Below are 19,576 nucleotides of genomic sequence, written 5' to 3'. Positions count from 1 at the left end.
GTGAAATGAAAAGCCACCTGGAGGTCAATTTCCAGTACATTTATCATGAACTCAGGCAGTGTGGAATTATTTGACTGACTGCTATGACCTGAAAAACAAGATAGGAATATCAGACAATAATGACTTAATTTGGACTTTAAACACTGCTGCTTTTTCAGTCAGGCTGTGTAGTACGTTCCTGCCTCAGACCCATGAATCTGCAGTGGTAACAGCTCTCTGCCAGAAGCCAGAGAGAGCCGCACCCTCACTGATCTTACAAGTTTCGCAGCAAGACCTTTAGATGGCCGAATATAAGGCATGTTCTGTCATGCTCAAGAGCCAAGGGATAGCAGAGGTTGAGAGGTGATGCAGTGGTTTCTCAGGGTTTCAGCCTTGCTACTGCAGGATGGAGCTGGCTGCAGACAACGTGCAGCAGGTTCTCGACATCAGCCAGCGCAATCAGCCTCAGGCATTTCTGTGTGCCCTTTTCTTCCCCATGCCAAGGATTCAGATCACAGTACCTGCGATCACTTCATACCACCTGTGATTACAAACCATGATCTTGAGCGAACAAAAGAATAAAATGGTTTATCAGAAAGCATTCAGAAGCTGTGATTTTTTTAGCCTTCTGCTTTTAAGTAAGCTGTACTTTTTTGCTGATTTACTGAAAACTCCTACATCCAAATGTTAATATTGCTTTGATCTGTATACTTAATATTATGGACTTTTATGGTTGTAATTTCTTATTTGCCCAATATGCATCTTCCTGAGAAAATCACCAGTGGCATGTCCCCTATTGACACTGTTGAATTTATACCATTTTTTTTGGCATAACATATGCAAAAGAGTCCTATTTTTATTTTTTTTTTTTGCAAGGTCCTGTGATATGTTACAGGGTCTAGGCATGCAAAAACAGGACTTAGGTAATTCAGATAAGCGTTCTGTACATGCTCTTAACATTCAGGCTAGAGCCATGCTAAGGACATCCATAGCTGCTGAAGTACTTTCAAGCCCTTTGCGTTGACCTGCAATGAATTGTGGACTTGAGAGCCTGAAGCTTTTAATGGGAAAACACCTGTTGAGGCACTAACAGGTCACACATCTATTGGCTGTTGGTAAGGGAGTGGTCAAGTGTTAAGTCATTTAAAGTCCTGTTGGTAAAGGATTAATAACAATTCAAACAAAGTTGGCTGGGTAATGAGGACAGTGCAGTGTTTGTGCTGTAGTTGTGGCACAGGGCTAAGCTTTGCTGGGCTGTGCCAACACTGAAAATGAGGGGCAGGCTGAGAGGCACAGCCCTTCTGGAGGTGCTAGTTCTAGGAGCCCGAGTTGCATAACAAAGCCAGCTGTGGTTTTGTTGTGGCATTGTACACTATGTTCACATACTAGGTATGAACTTCTTATAATGCCTTTATCAGTGCATGTGAATTGCTGACACTCTAGAGACTCATGTAAACAGGAACACTGCTTTTTGCTGTGCTCCTTACAGATACTGCTACTGTTTTATTAAATGAGTTAATTTAAAAGAAATCTGTGCTGAATCTAATAACTCTTAACAACTGAGCTAGTTTTCTTAATTCTAAACTTGTTTGTCAACTCAGCATTAAGAGTTTCTGCTTTTTTTCTTTTTACTCTATGATTGGCAGTCAACCACATAAATATGAATTTACAGCAGGCAAAAAAGTCATCTAAAATACTAGAAAAAATAGTAAAATGTTCTATTTAATTATATTGAAAACATTTCTCATTCTGTTTTTCTCTTCTCAGTTAGTAGCCTCCATCGTGTTTATCAGCTTTGGCGTGGTAGCAGCATTCTGTTGTGCAATAGTTGATGGAGTGTTTGCAGCACGGCATATAGTAAGTATAGTGATTTTCTGTCATCTTTCATTTTTGATGACTTATGTTCTTTCTAGCAGGAAAACATTTTGTTTTGGCTTGTATCTAGCAGCATGTTATTTCTTGATAATTCTCTTTGTTGGAGAAATATCTTTTGGCAAAAAATCAACAGAAAAGCCCATCATGCCAGTGTCTAGAGATGGTACCAACTATTTATTCATCACTGAGAGGTCCAAACACTGAGGTGCTGTAAAATGATGTAATGATAGATGTGATAAAATGCATGCCTGTTTGCAAATGGAAGATGCTTCAATCACCACCAGCTTCTGGTTCCTTTTGTACATAGGACTTGTGAGCATGGCCAGAATTTGGAAAGCACCAAATGGTAATGAGAACCAGGAGTCCCCTTGGAAGTCTTAGTGTGAAAGTAAATTGTGGCAGCACAAAAGGAATATTCTGTTGGAGTACAGGCAGCAGAGGATGTGGCAGGCTTTTGTTGGAGATGTACCTACTGAGTGGCAAATGATCCAAACTTCATCATCTGCCTGCCATCAAAGGTTGGGTCCTTTACCTCTGAATGACTAGTATTTCCAGTATGTCTTCCAAACCCAGTCCCTCTTCTTTGTAACCATGTTTGATGCTAAACAAACACCGTAAGATTCTGACATGACCTGGTTTTGCTTGGATGGCCATTCTACTGGATGACTCCTGGTATAACTTTGTCTCTGATTAGGACAGAAGTGTAAACCCACTTTTCATGGGAGATACTTAGAAGAAGAAGGGAGCAGATTCCTATTTAGAGTTTCTGCTGACAAAAGTCCAGTTGTTATGTCCCAGAAAACCATTTCCATTTATTCAAATATTGGCTCTAACTCCTAATTTCCCAGGAATCAGACATTTTTGTCCTGCTGTGATGTGGTCATTAGAAGATGTTTGGATTGTGTTTGTACAGTAAGGGAAACTTCAAGAACTTGGTGTTTTTTGAAGAAAAAAAAAACAAAAAAAACCTTGAATCTCATGCTTCCTGAGGGGATAGATTGTTCTCCTTCGATCACTGTTGGCTCATAATGCCATAGGTTACCTCAGACTCTTAACAGGATAAGATAAGCTCCTATTCAGCATCACTTTGGCATTTTTAGTGACTTGTTTGGGTTTACTTGTATTTCTACCAGATTTTGTGTGGTAGCTTCTTAATCTTCCCTGCCCACTAAGTAGGGTTTTCAGAATTACATACCATTCTTAACACAAACATAACTTAACTGGTAGTCAGTCTTATATATAGGATAGCACACGATCTACACTGAGAGCAAAGGGAAAGCCATGTTAACAGTTCTGCCTGCCACCAGCCTGAGAGTCAGGGTGGTATGGTGAGCCCTGCATTCTCCTTGCCATATGCTTCCAGTTTGCTGACACTGCAGCCAATCAGCTCTTATCACAGTGATGCCATTATGTAGCCACAACCACACATTGCCGAGGTTACACGTGCTTTCACCTTCTTGGTGGTGAGTTCTTGTGTCGGAGGCCAGTGAATCTCAAACAGAGATGAACGTCAACTCTTTTCATTTTTTTAGGCACTCTTTTAGTCAGTTTTCACCCTCCTGGCCTTGTTTCTTTCAAAAATCTTACTTAACTATTCTAGAAATAGCACTGGTTCCTAACTAAATGAAGCATTTGTATCATATTTGAATATTATCATGTCCTTGTATCTGAAGAAACAGAGCCTCTATCTAGTGGTTGTATTTGTCTCCTCTTCATTGGTGCATCAATAGCTGCATGGCATCTCTTTCTTTTATGTCATGCTCTTGATTTGTCATTGTGGACTGAAAGTGATTCAGTTCACTGCAGTGCTTTCCAGGGAGAGTATGGACTAGAGAGTCATCACAGCGGAGCATGAAGGCACAAGATCATCCCACTGGCGTGACAAGAAGGCATTTTGCAGTCCTAGAAGTAGTTCTGCATCTGGTTAAGTCAGTGAGTGGGAAGTTACGTCATCTGTGAGGGGCTGGAGACTAGAATGGGCTGCTCACCACCCAGGAATTCCTCAGTGTGTTGGATATGTACAATCCAATGACAAGGAGCTGATGGAGTCACAGCATGACATGCTTCATAGAAATCTATTTCCATCTGTTTACATTTATTTCCAAATGTTTACATTTGATCTGTCTCTGCTGATCTCCTTCACGTTTTATAGAATGAATAAATAACTAGTACTACCGTTTAGCTGGAAAACTAATTTGTGTGTCAATATCCTTCTCATTTCATCTTGTTCTGCTCCTCTGTCTAATAAGAAGCTTAATAGGATCCCATGAAACAACTATACATATCACTTCATTTTTCTGACTAATAGACCAGGAGAGATCTGTTAGGATGTTGGTGTAGATACCCTCACAGTCTGATCTGTAGAAAGACGGGGCTTTTTTAAGAGAAGGTATGTCATGCAGGCTATGGAGTCATTGCTGCTACATTGCCTTCCCTCTGCTTTGCAGCTCCTTTTCTTCAGGAGGAGCACACGCAGCTCACTAGGTTCTGCCACAGGCTGGTACCAGCAGTTTTCAGAACTGTCTTGTGCTATCTTCTTTGGCCATTGCCTTTGGTGTAGTTGATGGAAAATGAAAATAAAATGTCTCCCGTTCAAGGAAAGGAAAGGACAAACTGTGGGCATGTCAGAGCAGGTGCCTGGGCCTACATTAAAACCAAGAAGTATTCACAAGGAGAACATATGCAGTGTTCACTTTTCTGTCTCCAGTATTGGGGTGCTGATACCAGTACTCCAAGTTCCTTTTTCCTGGGGGAAGAAGTGCTAGCTGAAGCCAGGCTGGCTTCAGACATCAACGAGTACAACATCCTCCTTCACATCAATTTGGAATAAGAACTGTCTGCTGTTTATCACTTTATTTTTAACTTCATGTGAGTTACAAGGGATGCTAAGACAACAAATAATGATATTACAGCTTTTTCTCAGTGTGTGCCTGCTGTCAAATGGAGACTATTACTGTTGTGTGTCTTTTTTGCTTCTCTTGTAACAGTGTGCATGGAATAAGAAAATGTTTTTTTCCGTTTCATTTATTTTCTTTTCAAGAGGGCATAAAATTGATAAAAATTCTTCCTGGAAAGGAATATATTTCAGGAAAGAGATGTTTAAATTATTTAAGACTCAGATGAAAACACTTTGCTTAATAGAAAGATCTGGAGCACAGCACTTACAAAATTTAAAAATGGAAGGAAAAGTAGCTCAATTTTTAAAGCAGTAGCTTATTTAAAAAGAGTAATGCAGATGCAATTCATTATATAATTTCACCCTTCAGCTGCATTTTTACCCTTAAAAAAAAAAACAGAGGCAAATGGAGAAAATCAAAATTAGAATTAATGTACAGTGATGTTATTTTAGAAAAATATGGTAATTACAGGACTCCATTATCTTTGATAGTGCTTGCTTGAGACATTTTGTTATTGTGCAACAGCTAATATGGATGACTCAGCAACTTCTTGTAACCAGGAGATCCCATCTCCCACCTCAAATGAACCTTCTTGCTGTATCCACTGCCTTCTACAGTGACTGCAAGCCTTGACAGCTGCTACACGATCCTTAACTTTGCTGTTATCCCCTCAGGCAGATGCTAAAATAGCCAACAGCAAGAAATTAAGAAGTGAGGAAATTGCCTCCAAGAGCTTCCTGAGGAAGTCAGGTAGATGAAGAGAAGGGTAGCAAAGCCATGGGCAAGCAAGTTGTAGAGACAAATGCTTTTTTTTTTTTAAACACACACAGTTGGAAATCAGGGAATATCAATACTGACACATGTCTAAGCTTTATTTTTCCTGAAGCATGAGATAAAAAGAAACTCTTGTGTGCCTGAGAGCTCTAGAAGAAACAAGGGACTTAGGAAGGATAAGTCCTCTCTGCTTGACTATTAAAAGCTGCTTTTTGATCTTGCTCAGTGGAATTTGTAGACCACATCGTGATAGGTGTATTCAGGGAGATTCACTAAAAACAGCAGCAGAGATGAAGACCTCAAGATACCACCACCAAGAAAAACATATATACCTGTGACACTGCGACTTGGAACTGTTGTCATTATCTTTTCTCTAGACACTTTGATTTTATCTTCTGAATATCAGTTTTTCAGGTAGTTCAGTATAGTATATAGTATCTATATATAGGATTATAGTTCTCCTCTCAGAATCACAGAATTGTAGGGCTGGAAGGGACCTCTAGAGATCATCTAGTTCAACCCCCCTGCCAAAGCAGGCTGCGTACAGCAGACTGCAGAGGTAGGCATCCAGGTGGGTCTTGAACATCACCAGAGGAGGAGACTTCACAACCTATCTGCTCCCGTCACCCTTTACTGTCAAGAAGTTCTTACACACATTTGTGTGGAACTTCCTAGGCTTCAGTTTGTGGCCATTTCCCCTTGTCCTATCTTCACATGTCGCTGAAAAGAGTCTGCCCTCTTCCCTTTCCCACACCTTAGATATTTATAGACACTGATCAGATTCCCTCTGAGTCTTCTCATGGCTGAACAGACCCAGGTTGGTCAGCCTTTCCTCATAAGAGAGATGCTCCACGCCCTGTATCATCTTTGTGGCCTTCCACTGGACTCCTTTTGGGAGATCCCTGTCTTTTTTGTACAGGGAGCCCAGAACTGGATGCAGTACTCCAGGTGAGGCCTCACCAGGGCAAAGTAGAGGGGGAGGATCACCTCCCTTTACCTTCTGGCCATGCTTTTTTTTGAAGCACGCCAGGATGCCATTGGCCTTCTTGGCAACTAGGGCACACTGCTGGCTTATGGCCAACCTGTTGTCCACCAGGTCACCCAGGTCCCTCTATGCAGAGCTCCTCTCCAGCAGGTCACCTGTACTGGTGCATGCGGTTATTCCTCCCGAGGTGTAAAACTCTACACTTGCTTTTGTTAAACCTCATCAGGTTCCTCTCTGACCAACTCTCCAGCCTGTCCAGGTCTTGGTGAATGGCAGCACGTATGGCTTCTGGTATGTCAGCCATTCCTCCAAGCTTCATATCATTAGCAAGTGTTTTCTCCTAAAATATGTCTTCATCCTGTCCTGATACATCTTGTCCTGCAGCCCTCTCATCATCTAGTAGCCCTCTATTGGTTCGTAACTGCAATTTGTGCATGTGTTATTTTTTAAACTGGGCAGGGAATAGAATTGGACACCATACTTGGATGTGGCCTTATGAGCATCTCTCCAACACTTCCTCCAGCCTACCAGTGATGTTTTTGCTAATGCAGTCTAACACACAGTTGGCCATAAATGCTGTGAGGTCTTCCTTGCCAACATATGTCCAATTTGTCTGCAAACACCTCAGGGGCTGTTTTGCCAAACTACTACATAGCCAGCCTGAACTGTTGCTTGGGTTTATTCCAACTCTTATGTGGGATATTACACTGATAGAATGTCATCAAGGATTTTAGCTTTAGGTTCAGCTGTGTTTAAAGGTGCATTAGATTTATCTTCTAAATTTCTGTCATCAACAGAAAGAAGAAAAGATGCTTAGATGCTCCAGCTTGCATTTCGTTACCATTTTTGGCTTTAAGTCTGAACTGGGACAAATTTTCTCTGTTTATAAAGCTTCAATCTTTGATAATGATCTTTATGTACCTATAGTTAATATTTGCTACATTCTCTTAGCTGAAGTTCTGGTTTAATGTGGTTTATATTTAGGCATGAACTGCTTTAATAGGAAGTGATTTTCAATAGCGTGATTTTTTTTTTCTTCCCGAAAGTCTGATTTTTATGTGGTGCAATGAAGAGACAGCATAAACTGACAGCTTGAAATTGCTGCACATATGCACTGTCCTGTCCCCTTGTTATTGGAGCTAGATTCTTCTGCCAAAGAGAACTGTAAGGTCTAATAAAAACCTTGAACAATGACTGTATTGCTAAGGCGTCTTAGAAGTACTTCCAAGGTATTCCTCAGAAATAGTCATTATTTCAGGGGCATTGTGCAGCAACGGAAGGTGATGATAGAGCCTCCTACTAGGATATGAGCATACATCTAAAGATATTTGTCAAGATTTTATTAAAAAGCAGTACAGAAAAAAAGTGGCTCACCCTTTCCAAAGGCTGGTGAAGGGCACAATCTGTGAATAGAGATGCTGCTCCCTCAGCTGCTGACCTTTAATTAAGAGTGAGGAGAGGTGGACCCAAGGTCCCTCCTTCCAGTAGCTTACCTGAGTTCCCTGCATTAGCCACTCCTTCTCACCTGGTGCTCAATCATTGGTTCAGCCCATAACTTAGCAGTTCCCATACAGGCCTTCTAACATCAGCCTCCATATTTCTTATCTGAGTGGGTTGGGACACTTCTATGAAAGAACGTTTAGGAAGCATAATGGACAGTGACTCCTCAAAAGATGGTAAATTTCTTATGACAAATTGGCTCTGTAATCAGATGCACATCAGGTCAGTTATTATAGGTAGTCAATAATGTAGTACAACTTAGTTAATTGGCAGAAATTTGAGGAATCACTTTGATAAGGCACCATGTTAGAAGTGAAGCCTGAAGTGGGCTTGTAGGGTAATCAAGTGATAGTAAAGAAAAACACACTGGTATGTTGTTTTGTGATTCCAGGACTCTTCTTTTATAGAGAGAGACTAGAATTGATTTAAGCATTTTCTTAAATCTCCACAAACAAGAAACTGAGAAAGCTTTGGAAAGTGAAAAGTTGGGAAAACTAGTCCAGAGAGAAGATCAGTGGGATTTGGTGAACTTTGCTGGAAAACACAAAAGTTTGAGGGTTTTTTTCTTTTTTTTTGCTGTTGTTGTTAGTAGTGTTTGTTTTTGCTTGTTTGTTTTTATTTTTAGATCCAGGGCCTTTTTTGTTCTTGCTTCAGGTTTCTTTGGATCACAGCAGTGAAGTGATAGAGGATTAAGATAACATGCATAGGCTTTTCATAATGCAGGATATAGAATTCTGTTAACCATTGTAGAGCCTGTGTAATGAAAGTGTGCTATGTGTGATGAAAGTGGCTTGGAAATAATATATTGTATTTACACATTATAAGTAATCTTGTCTGGCTGAAGTATTTTGATGTGACTGCATTTATACAGAAGAGGTACTCCAAGGTGCCTCAGGCATGATGTCACTCATTTCAAGCAAAAGTTCAAATTCCCATCTTGACCAGAAGCCAAGCTAGCGTGAGTCTTTGATTTACAACAGCAGATTCTTACAAGCTGTTCTCAACACTTCAAATGTGCTGGAACTGGAACAGAAAAAGAGAGGCAGACTCCAGTTTTGGGCTCCATTCTTGCACTTTTTCTGACTTGGTCTATGTACCAGTTTTACATTTATCATAGGTATCATTCTTTTCCACTGAAGTTATCAAAACTCACGCAGTTATTTGAGGAATAGGTGTATAAAGGAGAGTGCTGTAGAAAGGCAGAGTTGCTCTTCTGCCATGAAATCTACAATGCACATCAAACCAGGTAGTGCTAAAATTCCCCTTGGATTCTCCTCTCCTTCTTCAAAGCGTCATGCTTTTCACTACACTATCACACTTATTACCTTTCATCTGGCTTCTTCCCCTTAACAGGGGCTAGTTAAATTGAAGCATATCATGATAGCACTCAGCCCTGAATCTGCACGTGAACCAGGGGAGGCTAAAATACATAACCCTAACATAAGATCTTTAGTAAAGTGATTTAAGTGCAGCTGAGATCAGTTGATTGCTGAAGCATATCAGCTGAGTAACTACGTATAGATTTAAGGGTTTAGAAATTAAACTTGAGATATGTCTTCTCCTTATGGGTGTTAATGCAAAATACTATTTAGTAAGAGCGACATTCTGTTAACTTACTTTCTAGGAAGCTTAGAGACCTAAGGATGGGAAAATGGAGTCTTTCATCTGGGTGACTCTAATGTAAATTAGCTGCTGTACTAAGTAATAGCAATATGGCAGCCCCCATCTAGTGGAGAAAAATCTACTTTATACAACTGCAGCCCCTGCAAAAAGGAGTGTTCAGCTGGGTGTGGATTTTACTTCCTTCAGCTTGTTCAAAGGATGTAGATCAGGCTTACTTTGCATTGTAACTCTTCTGGCTGAAATACTACAAATACCAAATACAGCGCTTTTTCCTTTTTCCTTGGTGTACTGGCTGCCCTTTTGGGCTTAGGCAGTTTTGATCCCTCTGGTTGGAATTTGTTGGCTGTCTCACGTTGTGGCTCAGCGTGAGCTGCCTGGAACTGCTGAGCTCCAGCTGTGGGGTTTGGACACATACATATTGCTACTGGCCAACATGCTCTCTCTGGCTTCTACACTACAGCCACCGCATAACTAGATAAGGGAGACGAGTGTTGCTTTTTTTTTTTCCCTCTCAGAAAGCATGTCTAAAATAGTGTTGTGTGGGATTTTACGCCTTTGGACTGAGTCACCATGGCCATGAAGGACAATGCGTGACAGTAAGGCTAGATAGCCTGGCTGCTCCCTTCAGGTGCAGCAAGGTAGGCTATATATTGCCAAGCCACTGCATTACAATGGAGCTGGTGATTTCTGCTTCAAATCCAGGAGCCCAGGCAGGGGTGCCCACACAGCAAATTTCTCATTTCTTGCTGCTTCCTAAGTCTTTGGACAGAGCAGACAGATGCTGTGTATGTGCTTTCAAAAATTGATGGCACCATCTGGTGGTTGTACAGGCAATGGCCAAGAAAGTCTGTCCTTTTCCCATCTTTAAAGTATTTTGTGCAGATTGCAGAAACTTGGTCAAGAATTGCAACATGAGTGCCCAGCAGCTTTACCAAGAAGTTCTGTATTTCACTGCAGTGTGGCTTCATAAATCCATGGTTGGGTTGTAAAACAATTTACCTTTGTGCCCCAGAGCCTTTCACATTTCAACCCATGCTCTGCCAATCTTTTAAAAGTCGTCTATTGTTCTGAAGAAGTCTGTTGGCCTTTCATTTAAGAAAAAATAAACATCTGTATTTCATGTCTAAAAAAAGTTGTTACCTTGAAAACTGGTGGTAGAATTTTCAACTTGAAGAATAACTAATTTCTTAAGTCAGTTAGCTTCTCTGGAGAATACAAAATGCATTTTATATTCTCTGCTACATGAAGCCAAATTACAGCTAATCACTTTTAATTCGATTTCCATCCTGTGTGACTCATTAATATAATAACATTGTGCAGCATATAATATGAAGGTGTTTTTTGTTGTTTTTTCTTTAGTTCAGTGAGCTTTAATCATTTCTAACTGAAAACAAGCAATAGTCCAGTAATAATGATTAGGTTATTGGTCCACCAAGGTGAAACGGGTTTTGTTGATAAAATTCTTCAATAAAAAGTGCATAAGTTTGTATTCTGTGCATTTTGAAGTCAGTAGCCAACTATCACACAGTATTTACTAGTATTAGACCTTACATCTGACACTGAGATGGGAAGCACAGACTGTGTTCCTACAGTGCCAATTAATTACAGGAGGGAATTTATTTTTTTAATGGATTTAATCTAAAGATTGGAGACCCTTGCATCTAGACTAAGTCATTCTTCCAAGATTTTTCTTTTGTACTGCAAGACTCTGTGACCACACTTGTATAATGGTTATTTATGTTCATGCATCCAAATGTGATTGAATATACTTTAAGCCAAAGGATGAATACTCTTCTTTGCAGACCACAATCCCGATGGTAGAGCTCCTTGTGCTGGATAGACCTTTAGCCTAATTTGAAGAGGTATCTACAGATGTCAGTATGTCAGATGTCAGATGCTTTCAGCCATTTTAGGCCACTGAAACTCTGCATTGCTGTCTGCTCTGACATGCTTTTGACAAGCAAAATCACCTTTTTTTCAGGTAAAGATCTCCCCCACAGCAACCACAGTTACATCAGTGCTCAGAAGCTCTTCCCTGGGTCGAAGAAGGGTTTTGGGGATGCCTTTTTATCTCATGAATACTTTCAGTTGACATGGAAAGAATAGAGAAAAAACATCTTAGCTCTAGGCTACAACCACTAGAAAAGTGAAAAGCAGCAGGTATAAGGAGGAATTAAGCATAAATTTAGTAAATGGAAAGTCCTCTAGTAGGGAGATGTACCTAACAGAGCTAACACAGTCTGTGAATTAGTGAACACTAGTGCCCACTTGCAAGGGGAAATTCACCTATAATTGTGGGTATTTTGTAAGGTATTAGTGTCCATGTCTGCTCTGTTGCTATGGAATAAACTCATATCTTTCTCTGGTGATTAGCAGCTGCTTTCTCTCTGACCACCACTGCAAGCTCTCCTGAATATAAATCTCCACCTAAAGGTAACAGTGGGCTGTATGGGTGTTAGTAGTGTGGATGGAACGATTTGGATTCAAGACTGAAAATGAGTCCTGGGATTTTATTTGGCAGTATATGTATAGCCTATATGACTACTGCTAGATTAGTGAGTCCAGCTCTTGTGTTTCTCTCTGCTCCACAACAAACATTATTAGCCTGGAAGGAGTTGGTCTTGGCATAATCAAAGGTTACCTAATAGTAGAGGGTTCTTTAGTCTTGCAGAAAAGCACAGGTACGGTGAGTTGAAGTCAATGCTAAACAAATTGAAACCATGAAGTGGACTCAGATTTGATGACAGTAAACTGTAGGATCATCTTTGCCAAGGTTATGGATGGTTCTCCATCACTGACATCTTCAAATCTCACATTACTTTTCACGTAACCTCATGAAATATATCCAGAAGTTATGAACTTAACACAGAAGTCTTGAGGTGAAATTATTTAGCTTTGTTATTCAGAGGGTCATTCTAGAGCAGGCTATCAAAAGAAGGGCTCTGTGAACTGCTTTTATGGTCAGGTTAAATCTTATTGCCAGAATGTGTTCCCTACTGGAAGTTGTTTCAGATTCGCATATTGAAAATGTAGAAAACAGTTGGTCAGAATTCTTAATGCAGATTTTCTGGAATTGAAATCTGTGAAGGAAATACAATCTTTAACATGACCATAACCGAAATATTCTCTCTACTAAAAACACCATTCCTCAGCTATCAAGTAACACACATGACAACCCCATGATGAATCTTTTGATGCGTCTAAGGGCTTGTCAGCAAAACTGTCATCTTGCTAATATTTTCTAGTCTAGAAGAAACAGAATTTATGCTGTATAAGGGGTGCAGGAAGGCTTCAGCGTATTTTTCTAAATAATATGTAGTCTGATGCTTCTTTTACTCTATTTTTTGGCCAGTTAAGTTCCATATGTACAGCCTGAATATACTGATATTACAGAAGACCTGTTAGGCTACTTTAATTTGATTGCCAGATATTTTTCAGTAAGAAAAGTAATTGGAGCCCCTTTCATGGAGAGCTTCTTCCAGTTTGCAGAGCCTCCCATATTAGAAGGGGCAAAGCCTTCTGATTGTGTAGTTTCTTTTTCTTTTGTTTTTTTACCTAAAGTTTTTTCCAGATTTAGCTAAGTCTAATATTCTTCCCTGCTCAAACTTGTTATCCCGAGGGAAAAGGGTTGGCAATGTGTCAACCAAACACAAATATTTGAACCATTATGCAGCTCACATGTTATGTTTGGATGCCGAAGAGTGAATCTCTTGTCAATGGCAAAGAAAATGAGATTCTTGGTTTTTTTCCTAGTAGCATCTCTCTAGATTTATCATGGGCACTCCATTTTTGCAACCTCTGGGACAGGGCCAGGGAGAAAGCTGTCCTAGGCCTCCTGGCTCTTCTTCACAACAGTAGAGGATCAAAGCCTTCACAGTTGAAGCAAAGAAGGATTAGTTGAAACCTCAGAGACACAGGCCTTGCTCCACTGGCTTGCCTTGTTGAGATCTAACAGCCCACATTGACATCCCTCTTTAATTTCATTAGTTTAGTCATTTGAGCTGCAGTTAAATGCAGAATTGTTTGAGCTTTGAGGTAAGAATTACTTGAAAGTACAGTAAAGGACCTCTTACTACAATTGTAATAATGAGGGAGAAAGTCTGCTCTTTTACTTAAAATCTGAAGTTTCCATTTGGAGAAAATATTAAGAGAATAACACACAGTTGAGTATATGGAAGCAAGTGTCATTTCTGTTAAATTACACTGTGATCCTGTCTCACAGTGAGCACAATGTCAGTATGCACCATGGTAGAATTTTTAGTGCACTGGGATAATAGCAAATCTGGCACTTCTAAATCCTTTGGCCTCAAAAATAAATCATTTTCTTTTAGGGTTTTTTTTCAGTGTAATTAGATGCAAACTACACTGACTGCTTTAGAGATATGGAGGGAGACTGCACATTCTGCACAAATAATTGTCCTGTAACCATGGAGGGGATGTGAGCAGGATTTAGTCAGTATGCGAAATGGCACTGCTGTTGTAGTTTCCTTAGATCATAGCCTTCTGCATCTGTGCTCTCTGTGTCTCATAGACATTCAAGATCATCTAGTTCCAGCCCCTGTGCTATAGGCAGGGACATCTCCCTCTAGACCAGGTTGCTCAAAGCCCCATCCAGGCTGGACTTAAATGCTTCCAGGAACCTCTTCCCTTCTGAAATGAGTTCAAGCATATGAAGGTGGGGAAAATCAGGATATGCATGTAACATTTCACTAATTGTTTAGATCATCTTGATTTTGGAACTTCCGTCTTTCTATTCCTTCTGGAGGTTTCAGCTCATGGTCATTCAGCCTTTTATATTCTGGGGCCTCATCTTCCAATCTCCTCCATTTGAATAGACCTTTTCAACCTAGCCCCTCCATGTGCTGTGATGAGTGCCAAGTGGGGTGACTTCCTCTAGAGACATGAAAGCTAGTTTGATGATGAATTGCTGGGCATAAACAGCTACTTTGTGTATTTTCTGCTCAATACCCATAAAATATAAAAAATTCAGATAGAATTAGTGCGTTACTCGGATTATAGTGGGGTTATTTAGAGGTCCCTATCAGTGGTGTGTCATGCCCTGAAAATTAAATGTAACAGTGTTTCTGCTGCAACATTGAAACCTCAAGCATCTTATTTGAATATATACGTATTCAATATATACACTGCTCAACTGGTGCATTTCACACAGGCTCTTCCTTCTCTTTAAGGTAAAAAAAATTCCACAAGAGCATGATAAATGTGAAAAACCTGCATTTCAGTCAGCAAGTCATTTAGTATTTCAGATGTTCAGCTTAGCATTTTGCAAGATAACTTATAGTAGTATTCTCAAAGATTTATATGTTTCGTATGTATTTTACAAGCCTTAAGGCAAAGAGGAGAAGAGTTGTTTCATACATTTGAGCTACATTACCACAAACAAGACAGTTTTTATATTCTTGTGAAAAAGTTAATAACTCAAGTGATGCAACATCATTTTAATCAAGACAGCAATCAGTTCACGCTACAAACCTTATAATTGAGGTAATGTAATCAATGTAAGTAATCAGCTATAATAAGCAATTAAGTATCTAACTGTATCAAGCAATAACTAGAATTGTAGCCTTTAATAATATCAGTAATTGCATCATTAGAAACTTAGGTTTACCAGTAGCTTTTACACAAATTTTTCACTACGTAAGATAGCTACTGTAAGTACCATTGGAAGGTCCACACCTCATCCTGAGAGACATTAGAGAATGAAACATAACTAAAGGAAAACAAGTCTTATTCTAGTGTCAGGCTTGGATTTAACACAGGTGTGATGCACTAAGGCAGGAGTAGTCTTTTTCCTTGGCATCTTGTGTGGCGTTGGCTCTCCATTACAGCCAAAGCCACCACCTCTGATGACATACCATTAGCAGCTCAGCAGCCCTGCTCACACCTCTGTGCTGCATGCCACCACCTATGCCTGCAGCAGCTGAAGGTTCCAGCCTGCTGAGCCTCCATGGAGATGTGCAACTCTTGCTTCTTTAAATTGTTGTCCATGTGCTTGTGAAGACTGATGGACTTATCCTCTCACATTCATGCCAGGCAAAGTATAGCCAAAAGTCATTGGAAAAAAAAAAAAACCAAAAACTATTTGGAGAGGACTTAACCTTTCCTAACAGAATTTTATTCATATGGAACAGGCCTGTTTGTGCACATCATGTACCAACGGGTCAGCTCCTGCATCTGGAGGCCTTTTCCTTGGCTGTAGATGTAGTACTAGTCCTGAAATATTTCCCAAATAAAGTGGATAGAGGCAACCAGTACGAAACAAAGTGGAACAAAAAGGACACCAAGGAAGTGCAAAATGAGATAGATCCACGTATGTGTGTTTTCATCCTTGAGAGTATGTAGGTATTCTGTGTTCTTGCTGGTTTGAAGGAACTGAATGTGAACATCTAGTGCTCCTGAACATTAAGAGAAAAGAATTCTGTAGGATCAAGTCTTTCAAATTAAATAGAATTCCTGAAAAGAGCTCCTGAAAAGCACAACGTGAAAGAAATCTGGTTTGTGAGAGTTAAGGAGTATTTAAGCCATACTGCCTGTTTTTCCTATTCTCAGTGCTGGAGTTGGATTATTTCTGAACAGCAGATGAGACAGGGGAAGTCCCTAGACCGGAGCTTTGCATTTCTGTGAGAAGGTCAGTTCCCAAGTTACGTTCACAGGGCACAGAAATTGGGCTGTGAGAGTCCAGAAATAGCTTGTTCTTTCTCTTTTTGTGCTCACCCTTCCAAATCCAACTATGCACTGTGTACTCCCTGGCAGCCCAGGACTTTCTATGCTGTTAGTCAAAGCGGTGCTCTCGAGAACAAAATAGAGAAGAAAAAGTAGGAAGCAAACACCAGTATCACATGGGAGGAAAATGCAGAAATGAGAAGATTTAGAGTCACACTTGACAAGCTAAAACTAGACTGGCATTTGGATTCAAAAGCTGATGATGAGCTTGGTGGCAATAAGTGCTGTTATTATCTCTAGAAAAGACTTGTATGTTGCATAGTCAAAATGTGAAACAGGTAGGAAGTATCAGTAGACTTCATGTAACTTAATATACTTTCCCAACTTACTTAACTTACTTCCTTTCATAAAGCGGAGAAACAAAAAAAAGATGCTTTTCCAGCTGCTGTCTTTCAGACGTCTCTCCATAGAGTTAAAGACTTTATTTTCTAGCATCTGGATTTCCTCTCCATGGCTGTCATTTTTTAGAACTTGGGGTTTCGTACAATCACAGCATTCCAGATTGCTGTCGGCCACATGCTCACAGCCAATTTATTATGTATTTTGGTATTTGTAGTGAATGCAAGAGAGAGGGAGGTGCCACTGCTAGTTAAGTACTTAGTATGCTGGTACTGCAGTCACGAAGCCAGGAGCATGCCTGCTCAAGCCAGCGTATCAAAGGCCTGGAGCCACAACCTAGCACTACTGTAAGATCAGTCCTGAAACAGAAGGGGAAGAGAAGCCTACATTGCCCAGTGGTGATGACAGGCAGCCCCAGCACACTGGCCCTTCCAAAAAGTCTCCTTTCCCTGTGCTCCATCCTGCCCAGTGACTCTTGCTGTTGGGCTCATATCTCTCCCCAGGTGCTCTCTGAAATACAGAAGTTATGAAAATAATGCCATTATTACATAAATTCCAGAGCAGCATATGAGGAATACTGTTTTAATAACATTGTGTACCAAAGTTCAACTTCTCACAAATTAAAGGTAGGGCATTCTGTGGTCTACCAGGAGATTCAAGATTCTCTACCAAGCACGAGAGAAAATATAGATCTGTAAGAAGCTAACTGGTTTGTAGTGGTTATTGTAATTAGTTTGTTTTCCATCAGCTGATATGCATTCAGTATTTCAAACGAGAGAGTGTAGAGAGGGAGAAGGATATTATTTCTGCTCTTTTCTTAAAATAGTGAAGTTATGAAAGATAAATTGGTTTCTGAAAACCTCTTCTACTCCAGAAATTGTGAACTGAAAGCTGAATTGCATGGTTAGCCACCAGTGAGTAAATGTTGAAAGCAACAGTAAAAAAAAAACAAAACAACTTGCTTCTGATTTCAGGAGGTATAATTGTGTGCTTCATGTGGGAGTTGCAAGTCTCAGGGGCACAAAGTAGTTTTTTTTTTTTTCTTGTGTACAGAACTTTCTTGCTGTGGTGTTGAGGATGCTAATGCATACCTTATTCTTAAATGTTCCTATTAAGGAACTTCATGTCACAGCCTATATGGAAGGTGTTCATAACATGTTAAAAATATGCGAAAATTCTTCTGGGAATGCATTGAAGGTCTGAGAAACAGTTCTTAACCAGAGAGATACAGAAAGACAAAAGATCTGTAACATTACCTCTCATTACTTGTACAGGATGGCAGCTAATCTACTGCAGTTCAGATTCCAAGACCGTAATACACTCTGTTTGCTTTCGCAGACTGCTATTATGATGGCACCTTGTTTAATGAGATTCTTTGAAGGCTCTTTGGTCTGTATGCTCCCATGTGCTGCCTCATGCCTTCAGCTACAGAGTCAGTGAGAGGCAGATACCTGTGCTTCATAGAATCAGTAAGGTTGGAAAAGGCCACGAAGACCACCTGGTCCAACCACCAAGCCATTATCACCATGCCCACTAAACCATGTCACCTTTTCATCTGTCTCTCTAGAAAAGCATAAAAGCTGGTTGCCAAGAATACCTCTTTGTTCATACCTGCATGTCTGCTTTCATAAAGTTCACAGAGAGCCTGATCTTGAAAGGAGTGATAATCTCTGGAACACTGAGCTGCTGGCACAAGGCTGAGCTGGTGCTGAAGAATTGTGCTTCAGTTTGCTTTTAGGATTAAACTTGAAAAATCTTGGCAACTCATCGGATATTTGCTGCCATCTATGCTGTAGATTAAAAAAGACTTACAAAAATGTAATAGAGAAAAACAAGTAGAAAATAAAACACTTCAAGTTAATGAGCCACTAAAAACATTAGTCTGATTTTAGACTGCTCAGTTTTATTTTTATTAATCTTTCTGTTGTGCCTGGATCCGTTTTCTGGTCCCCGTGGCAACTGGTGTGGAAAAGCTCAAGTCATTACTGTTACATCTCTTAGAGTGACAAACGGAGTGGCAATGTCCAAATTGCTTATTGGGAATGGTTGTTGGCCCATGCTATTTCAAACCAGGCACCAAAGTTATTTTGGAAGACTGACAGCTTGCCCAAGCCAAAGCTATCACAGGCACAATTCTAACAACCTAATGGGCTGGATAATCAAGTTTCAGGCCTGGGAATGATTCCTGGCATTCTTTAATGTACACTTCTATTGATGTAGCCAGGGAAGCTAACATGAAATAAATACTGCAATTGGAAAAAAATAGCCCTCACTATATAATTATTTCAGTAAATTATTAAGCAAATTATGTTTCATGTCTGTAAAGTGTGGCACAGATTTCAGTCAATACCATTTACACTACGTCTCCATTTTCAGAAGGCAGCATATAGGTAAAGGAAGTGGAATTTTCCCTGTGTTATCTAAAATACGTGCTCTCCAAGGAAACAAAAACAGGAGTAGAAATATGTACTTTCCATACCTCAGTTAAAAGCTACACAAAACCATCCTCCAAAGACATAAGGTCAAATTCATCAAAGATATTATTCAGAGTACTCTCCTTCTTCTCCTTATGCAAGTGATGTATTGCAGTGCTCTCACTATCAAGGAAATGTGTTGCTTTTTTTTAATTGGTATATGCAGCCAGCAAAACTAAAACCCTCTATATTTGGGCTGAATCTTGTCTTACTTGGTGTGAAGCCTTTCCTCTTACCTGTCTGTTCATCATTCACAGATTCTAGTACACATGCATTCAAAATATGGAAATAAAAACCACATAAAAGATCAGGGAGAGCTATTTTCATCCGTAGGGTTTTATTCTGAGGAACTCCGATTTGCCTGCAATTAAGAGAATTACTGGCTATCC

General features: G+C 40.0%; 1 protein-coding gene across 6 annotated transcripts in view; it reads left to right on the top strand.

Moving 5' to 3' along the window:
• Positions 1-19,576, top strand: part of TMEM255B (transmembrane protein 255B) — a 67,822-nt gene that overhangs the window by 27,336 nt on the left and 20,910 nt on the right. For 5 of the 6 annotated variants that reach the window (XR_007379991.1, XR_007380015.1, XM_048961611.1 and 2 more), the window contains exon 4: positions 1,747-1,836. The exons of the other annotated variant lie outside the window; for it this stretch is intronic. Coding sequence is in view for 3 of the 5 variants with exons in the window: in XM_048961611.1 (XP_048817568.1) it covers positions 1,747-1,836 (90 nt within the window). In the remaining 2 variants the exon portion in view is untranslated. The remainder of the gene's footprint in view (positions 1-1,746; positions 1,837-19,576) is intronic. 6 annotated transcript variants of the gene reach the window in all.

The sequence above is a fragment of the Lagopus muta genome, chromosome 1, assembly GCF_023343835.1.
Source record: "Lagopus muta isolate bLagMut1 chromosome 1, bLagMut1 primary, whole genome shotgun sequence".
Lineage (NCBI taxonomy): Eukaryota > Metazoa > Chordata > Aves > Galliformes > Phasianidae > Lagopus > Lagopus muta.
Note: the sequence above shows the minus strand (reverse complement) of the source record. Positions and strands in the feature narration are given on the sequence as shown.